Source organism: Diabrotica virgifera, chromosome 8 (genome assembly GCF_917563875.1).
Source record: "Diabrotica virgifera virgifera chromosome 8, PGI_DIABVI_V3a".
Taxonomy (NCBI): Eukaryota; Metazoa; Arthropoda; class Insecta; order Coleoptera; family Chrysomelidae; genus Diabrotica; species Diabrotica virgifera.
The window spans coordinates 189,780,461-189,789,544 of NC_065450.1; the positions used below are offsets into that span (position 1 = coordinate 189,780,461).

At 37.6% G+C, this 9,084-nt stretch overlaps 1 protein-coding gene across 1 annotated transcript; it reads left to right on the forward strand.

Moving 5' to 3' along the window:
- The first annotated feature begins 5,311 nt into the window (after positions 1 to 5,311).
- On the forward strand, positions 5,312 to 6,314 carry LOC126889356 (uncharacterized). The gene is made up of 2 exons (XM_050657602.1): positions 5,312 to 5,544; positions 5,681 to 6,314. Exons 1-2 carry the CDS (start codon positions 5,378 to 5,380, stop codon positions 6,312 to 6,314), a joined length of 801 nt encoding a protein of 266 aa, XP_050513559.1. The 5' UTR covers positions 5,312 to 5,377.
- Positions 6,315 to 9,084: the final 2,770 nt, after the last annotated feature.

Consider the following 9,084-nt stretch of genomic DNA (forward strand, 5'->3'; position numbering starts at 1 on the left):
CTTTGTTTTTTCGTTAAAGAACTGATTAAAGATTAAACATTTCGTTAAAGAATATGATGTAATTTGTTTTTGAGTGTCTCAATATTGTTTACTATACTGAGGGACGCGGTTTTATTTCAAAGAGCCTAATCGTTGAGAGGCGACTGTAAGTATAACACGTTCATCTGCAGCCGGTAAAAAAAGATAAAAGATCTGAGTTTGGTCAACAAGTCGCAGCTGTGTGTTTGATGATGTTGCCATTTTAATGAGAAGATCTTGAGCTAGGAAAGAGTCATCAGAATTTTGCTTGTTGATCAAAATGAGTGAAGTTATGTGCCGTGACGAGGACAGTTGTTTAACTCCTTAGCTGCCGCATGGACTTATGGACCATCCACGGATGAGGAACAGAACAAGGTACTTGCGCTATTTATATTTGAAGTTTTACGTTTTCTCGCAAATTTTATAAATGATTACAGGACTTTTTAATAACAATAGGGAGTTTTTGTGCACACAAATACGTAAACGTAACGTATAATTTTGACATATACGCTTGTGCATTAATGGTTGAACTCCCGTATCTCGATACGTATTAGGGAGTTTTTGTAGCTACGTAACGTAACGTATCTCCGTATACGTAAAGCACTAACGTACCGTAAGAATAATGAACGTTAATAGGTAGTTTTTGTGACTGCCTTAACGTAACGTAAATCAAATCGTAAAGTCATTTTTAAATTCCGTTTACATTAAAAAAATTAAGCAATGTTCACACAATATACAATTAATATACAAATGTAAAAAAAGATAAATGAATAATGAAATTGTATGGTTTTAACTGCTTCTATTTAAATATAAAAATATTATTTTTCCTTAGGTTAAAATTTTTTTATTTTTGTTTATATCTACTAGGTCTGGATCCCGCGTATGAAAAAAAAAGTTGATTAATAGCAAGCTGAAAATTTGTTAGTATCTTAAGGGTGTCTAGTCGGATAAACTTTGATATATGGGAACACTGGAACAGGAGCAGTTTTAATTGTGGGACAGGTTAAAAATTTGGAACGGTCAAACCACGAAAACGGCACATTTATTTTTTCCGACAGAATAGGCTTAAACTCTGCGAAAAGAGATTAAACTCTCATGCAAAAATCAGACTACTATTTATCACCTGTCATAATTCCTGTTGTGTAGGACGCTTCACCTGTGGTAAAAGGACCTGGTGAATATCTCCTGTCCTTCACACAAGAGGGGAACCAGCTTCTATAGTGGTTGATATAATTAGACTCTGATATTCTTTGTCGAGTCGAAGCAAGGTGTAAATCGGTGTTGAAATGATTAAAATACGTGTGAGATAATTAGTTTATTTAACACAAACACTAATATTTACAAGTATCGTACAAAATAATTATTATTGTTTTTACTACAACAAAAAAACATACATAAATTTGCTATGTGCAATTGACAGTAAAGTGAACCGCGATTTAAGAGTGAAACATGTGATTAGTAACAAGTGAGAGAAGATTCGCGTGAAAAACCGTGTAATGCGATAGGAAAATACGAGACGTGAACACTTTCAGAGTTGAGCGAGAGACGCGACCGATTAGCTCGGTAGTTGACGAATCAGTGGTTGAGAGACGAGAGACTAAAAACGACTTAGGCATAAGGATTCCTTTTTCCTTTGGGTCCCCAAAAAGAAGTGGAACTCATTCATCAATGTCCTATGCGTGTCTAATTTACGTTCAGAAATAAACAGAAGGTTTAATTTAGTCCAGTAACGACAAAGGCCTTTATTGGTTTAAGGATACATAAATCCGACAGCAAGACAGCTTCACACATTGTCAAGTTGAAAGAATTGTTCTTAATTTCGATCCAAACCCTGGGAACCGGATATATCTTAACCTAGAATGTTTTCGTAGTGCACGGGTCCTTGTATCGCCGACTGAAATGGGAGGCCACGGGACAAGCAAAAGTTTTCTCGGAATTGGTTAATTTTGGAAGCTACAAAGGGCAGATGTGTTCGTTTGAAATTATCAATGATTCGACGAATTTTATTAAGATTCTTATATAAGTAGAAATGATAATTAGCTTTATGTTAGAAAATCTAACATAAATTGCCCCCCGCGCCAGAGGAGGAAAAATAAATGTTAAGAGCAAGATAGAGAAAGAGAGAGCGATGGAGAGAGATAGCGATTGGGAGAGAGAGATCGAAAGAGAGAGAGAGAGCGAGAGAGGGAGAGAGAGAGTGCGGTTTTTAGTAAATTTGCTTGAGAGAAGAAGAGATTATGGGAAACTTTATCTTCAGTTGTGAGTTATTTAAAAATTATATTTACAAATAAATTGCGAAAAATCAAGAGATAATTCTTTACAATAATAAACAAAACTTGTTTTTTTTTCATTTTTCTTAGTGTATATACTATTTTGTACAAAAGGGTTTTGACCTAAATTTACAAATCAGTTGTCGCGGGTAACTGTAAATGTGTCATAAATTATAGGCGTTTTGCCCTGAGTGAACTGTTGTGGTGTTTTTATTTTTCAAATTTATTGTCAACAAGTGAAAGTGCGGGTGACTTGGGTACTTGAGTAGATAGAGGCATTGTCTAGTTATACAATGCTAGCGGTAATATTTTGAGGGTAAGGTCGGTTATTGAACTGTGTTTCCTAAAAAGGGAAGAAATATTTTCATTTTTGTTAATGCCTTTTAAAATGAGATTTTAGACGTTTTCTTGGGATAGGAAATGATTCGTCAATATTCAAATTCTCGGATGGTGTTTTATGGGTTAAATTGATTTTGTCAAAATACACATTTGTAGAGTGAGAAAATAAAGAAATGTTTTGTTGTTTAGAATGGGCTGCGTTTGGAATATTACCGGCGATTACCCATCCAAATATTGTATTGAAGAGTGTGGGTAGATTTTTTCCTAATTTTACGATACCCGGTAAGAGGATTTCGTAGTAAGCATCTGCTCCTATCAGAATTTCAATATTTGATTCCATATAAAAATATTTATCAGCCAGGCTGAGATCTTTTGGAATTTTAAGAAAATCAGGGTTGATATCTAATTGCGGTAGCTGGCAAGAAATCTTTGGAATTATTGCACAGTTTAAATTGACATTACGTTCGAAACCAGGTGTGTAAAGCATGATTTTTGCCATTGATTTCGAAGTGAGAGAACTTTGGGCAATGCCACAAACTTTTAGTTCATTGCCAGAAATTTCGGGATTAATTTTATTAGCGAGATTTTCCGTTATAAAAGAATTTTGACTACCAGAGTCAAGGATTGCCTTAGCAAATATGGCATTTCCAGATTTGTCAATTAAAATTACTTGAGCGGTGGGTAAAAGAGTCGAAGAGTGTGTAAAAGGTTTATTTGTAACGGTTAGAGCTACGTTAGGGTTACATTCATCTTCTTGAGAGTCATTAAAATAAGATGGCTGAGCAATATTTGCGTGGAGTGAGTTAGTGGAATTTATGGCATTTGTGGTGCGGGGTGAGAGACTGCGAGCATCAGCAACTTGTGCTTGCGAATTTGCATCATTATTAAAACGAGAAGCATTATAACGTGTATTTCTGTTACTATTCTGTTGAGCGGTTTCTGCATAGGGTGTAAATCTAGCAGAATTTACATGTGTGCTTGCATTGCGATTATCTTCGTGGTGAGAAGCGTGAGAAGAACGAGTACGTTTAATGTTTTCTGCATACGAGTTTTGGTGCAGAAGGGTGTGATGGTTTTTAGAACAAATAAAACAACCGCGAGAAGTACACTGAGCATGAGTGTGTTTTGTACCAAGACAGTTAGAGCACATGTCTCGCGATTTTAAAAAATTATATTTTTCTGAGTGAGAGAGGGCAGCGAATTGCCTACAGGAATATATTTTGTGCGCTGAATTATTACAGTAATTGCATTTGATGTTATTACTAGGGGAGAGAGGTGGAGAGGTATTTGAGAGAAGAGCAGTGGCGTGAGATTTAGCATGTGGTTTGTCCCTTTTTGTTTCAGGGATATTGGTGAAGTCTGCGAGAATGTTGCAGCGTTCATTGAGGATATCAAAGAGTTCGACAGTTGAGGGAGTGCAATTTCGATCTCTTCTTTCCCCATAATACCGTTTGGTGGCAAAATCGAGCTTTCTTGTTATTAAATTAATTAAGAGATAATCCCACGATTCGACGGGAACTTGTAGAGCCTTTAAGGAGTCAATATTTCTTTTTAAATCGTTTGTAAAATCACTTAGTGACCGATAATTGCTCCTTGTGAGTGTAGGGAAATCTATGATAAGATTGATGTGAGAATTGATAATAGCAAGACTGTTGTCGTACTTCTTTTCGAGTATGTCAATAGCGAGATCAAAGTTTTCGTTAGTTACGTCAAGCGAATCAATTAAATTTAAGGGTTCTCCGCGGAGGGAAGATTTCAAATAAATTAGCTTTTGAGCTTTGGTGAGTGTGTGATTATCCTTTATAATTGAGGAAAACAATTGGTAAAATGAGACCCATTTACTGGGCTCGCCATGATATATAGGAACAGAAACAGGTGGTAAGCGTACGTTGGAGTTAGCATGATTACCGTGTTGATACTGAGAAGGTACCGAAGAAGAAGAATTAACTTTCGAAAATTGCGCCAATTTACCGTCAATTCGAGACATAGCAGAGAAGTATTTATTTTCAACTTCTTCTCTATTTTCTGTGTGCAAATCAGCATTTTTGTGAGTGTCTATCTTATTACAAATATCATTATAATTATTAAATGCATTAATTAAGTGAATTCTTCTATGACTTAGTTCAAATGTTTCAGTTTGACTATCGAGAAAATTGCTTATCCAATTCAAATTTCGTTCAAGTGATGATTTGCATGTACCAATCTCCCTCTTCAGTGCGTCCATAATTAAAATATACCAAAATTTAAAAAAATTAAAATATTGATTGTCCAGTGACAATCTGTAAATATTGTGATTTTAACGGTATTACACAAAGAGAGATCGTGGTTGAAAATAGAGTGAGTAAAGTGAGTATGTAGTGTAAAAAGAAATAAAAATTATGCAAAATATTTAAAAAAGAGATGAGCAGATATATATAAAAAATAAAGAGTAAACAAATAAATTGTCCTTTAAATCACATGCGTACACAAACTTATTGAGTGAAAGATAATATGTGGAGTAATATTTAAGGAAATAAAATAAAAGTTCATAAAGTTTTTTTTATTATTGCGATGTTACCTTAGTATGCGTCAAGAAAGCGTTGTTCTTGAAGAATGGGACTGTGTCAGCGTGGCGGCGGGCAGCGGGAGCAGAACCAGGCCGAGGTGGAGGCGATCAGCGGGACAGCAACGGTCCAAGTTGAAGGCGGTCAGCGGGACAGCAAACGGTCCAAGGTGGAGGCGGTCAGCGGGACAGCGACGGTCCAAGTTGGATGGCAATCAGCGTGAGAGCAACGGTGCAAGGTGGGGTCGATCAGCGGAACAGCAACGGTCCTAGGTGGAGGCGGTCAACGGGACAGCAACGGTCCAAGGTGGAGGCGATCAGCGGGACAGCAACGGTCCAAGGTGGAGGCAGTCAGTGGGACAGCGACGGTCCAAGGTGGAGGCGATCAGCGGGATAGCAACGGTCCAAGGTGGAGGCGGTCAGCGGGACAGCGACGGTCCAAGCTGGAGGCGATCAGCAGGACAGCAACGGTCCAAGGTGGAAACGTTCAGCGGGACAGCAATGGTCCAAGGTGGAGGCGATCAGCGGGACAGCAACGGTCCAAGGTGGAGGCGGTCAGCGGGACAGCGACGGTCCAAGCTGGAGGCGATCAGCAGGACAGCAACGGTCCAAGGTGGAAACGTTCAGCGGGACAGCAATGGTCCAAGGTGGAGTCGATCAGCGGGACAGCAACGGTCCAAGGTAGAGGCGGTCAGCGGGACAGCAACGGTCCAAGGTGGAGACGGTCAGCGGGACAGCAATGGTCCAAGGTGGAGTCGATCAGCGGGACAGCAACGGTCCAAGGTGGAGACGGTCAGCGGGACAGCAACGGTCCAAGGTGGAGTCGATCCGCGGGACAGCAACGGTCCAAGGTGGAGACGGTCAGCGGGACAGCAATGGTCCAAAGTGGTGGCGATCAGCGGGACAACAACGGTCCAAGGTGGAGTCGATCAGCGGGACAGCAACGGTCCAAGGTAGAGGCGGTCAGCGGGACAGCAACGGTCCAAGTAGAGGTAATAGGATCACCGGAACAGCCGATAACGATTCGATTCAATTTCAACACCGCGAGCCTTGCTTCTGGGTATGCAGACGATTCTTTGAATCGTCCCACCAGGGGTACCAAATTATGTGTAGGACGCTTCACCTGTGGTAAAAGGACCTGGTGAATATCTCCTGTCCTTCACACAAGAGGGGAACCAGCTTCTATAGTGGTTGATATAATTAGACTCTGATATTCTTTGTCGAGTCGAAGCAAGGTGTAAATCGGTGTTGAAATGATTAAAATACGTGTGAGATAATTAGTTTATTTAACACAAACACTAATATTTACAAGTATCGTACAAAATAATTATTATTGTTTTTACTACAACAAAAAAACATACATAAATTTGCTATGTGCAATTGACAGTAAAGTGAACCGCGATTTAAGAGTGAAACATGTGATTAGTAACAAGTGAGAGAAGATTCGCGTGAAAAACCGTGTAATGCGATAGGAAAATACGAGACGTGAACACTTTCAGAGTTGAGCGAGAGACGCGACCGATTAGCTCGGTAGTTGACGAATCAGTGGTTGAGAGACGAGAGACTAAAAACGACTTAGGCATAAGGATTCCTTTTTCCTTTGGGTCCCCAAAAAGAAGTGGAACTCATTCATCAATGTCCTATGCGTGTCTAATTTACGTTCAGAAATAAACAGAAGGTTTAATTTAGTCCAGTAACGACAAAGGCCTTTATTGGTTTAAGGATACATAAATCCGACAGCAAGACAGCTTCACACATTGTCAAGTTGAAAGAATTGTTCTTAATTTCGATCCAAACCCTGGGAACCGGATATATCTTAACCTAGAATGTTTTCGTAGTGCACGGGTCCTTGTATCGCCGACTGAAATGGGAGGCCACGGGACAAGCAAAAGTTTTCTCGGAATTGGTTAATTTTGGAAGCTACAAAGGGCAGATGTGTTCGTTTGAAATTATCAATGATTCGACGAATTTTATTAAGATTCTTATATAAGTAGAAATGATAATTAGCTTTATGTTAGAAAATCTAACACCTGTCATTTGACATATTCTACATGTTCCACTCATTAAAACGCCCATTTGGTGATAAATAGCAGTTTGATTTTTGCATGACAGTTTAATCTCTGTTCGGAGAGTCTAGGTCTGTTCTGTCGGACAAAATACGTGTGCCGCTTTCGTGGAATGACCGTTCCAAATTTTTAACCTGTTCCACAATTAAAACTTCCCCTGTTCCAGTGTTCCCATATATCAAAGTTTGTCCGACTGGACATCCTTAAGCTATTAAAAAATTTTCAGCTTCTATTAATCAACTTTTTTTTATACGCGGGATCCAGACCTATACCTACATCAGAATTCCAGTATAATGTAAACAGTTTGTTCATATTTATTTGAAAATTTTACTGAAATTAGGTCATTTGTTTATCAAGTTATTAATTGTGCTGATCACTGCATTTCTTAAATTAATACAAGATTTGTTTGTTTTGCTTTAATAATAGACAACTTGAAAAGAATAAAATTTTAAATCTATTATGAAGAACCAATATAACCTTAAATGTTTATAAACGGGTAGTACGCTGATGAAAGATGAAATGTTCTTTGGTAGGTAATCGAGCAAGATCCTCGTGTGCATTCGGTGACTTTCGTCTCGATAGGGATGCGTTCTCACGTACGTATCAGAGCGTTACTTTACGTAATACGTATCGAGATACGAGAGTTCAACCATTAATGCGCAAGCGTATATGTCAAAAAGATGCGTTAGTAGCGTTAGGTTTACGTATTTGTGTGCACAAAAACTCCCTATTATTGCTAAATTTTTATTTGTTTTCAATAAAGTAAGAATTATGTTTAATTATTACATTTTCTTTACCAATCTCTATCCTTCCTTTAACGTAACCATGCATGAGAGTAGCTACGGTAAGTACAAATATTTCAAGTAGCCGGCATTCTTAGTTTTATACTTTTACAGGTAAACATAACATATACTATATTCTATATTTTATTATGGCGCCCACCGTGCATTTGAGTTTCTATTATATTTAAAGTCTATTAAGACTTTACGGCACGAAATTATGGCAAATTTTCAACCATAAAAAACCAAAAAAGTAGTGATTAAAAAATATATATATATTATGTATAAAACAGTTTTTGCTGAGAATTAGGTTTTCTAGCCACTTCCGTGGTTATTGCGACATGATTATGACACCCGACTCTTTTCACCTACTGGCCTATTTATTATAATTTAACAGACCATTTTTGTTTGCCGAATTTTTTTTGTGAATGCTTTAAAAAGGGGGACCTTTTTAACAGGTACACACCTCGATATTTCTTTTTCATTCTAGAAAATGCTTATGTGATATTTATGTAAATAACCCTTCGATTTTTTTCTAGAATAAGATGAATTCTTCCGTAATAATCTTTCTTATTCTAGAACATTGTAATAATGTATAAATAGGGGTTTTTGGAATTAGTAAGTCAGTTGTGAATTTGAGTACATCGGTGTACTTTGATATGTATCGGGCGCGGTATATTTTTTGAATTTGTAATTATGTAGATAACGTATTAGATTTAGTGTAATAAATAAATTAGATATCGTAGTTTGTAAAATAAAAGATATACAGTCAGTGTTTTTCATTCGCTTAGAAGTAAATTATTAAAAATAAATAAAGTCAACTAAAACTAAACATTAGTGCCTAAAAGATCATAGAAAAGACAGTTTTGTAACATTATGTTGACCAAAAAATTTTCTACCCCCAAGAAAGGATGGGAACCTCCCCCAAGATAAAAAGCGCCATAGGATATAGGGTAGACTTTGTTTCTTGGGCTATTCCTTTGTTATAGTGAAAATATCAAGTAAATTGATGAACTAGAATAGAATATCGGAAGCAAATACCCTATCTGACTGCACTAATTTCAGAGCGA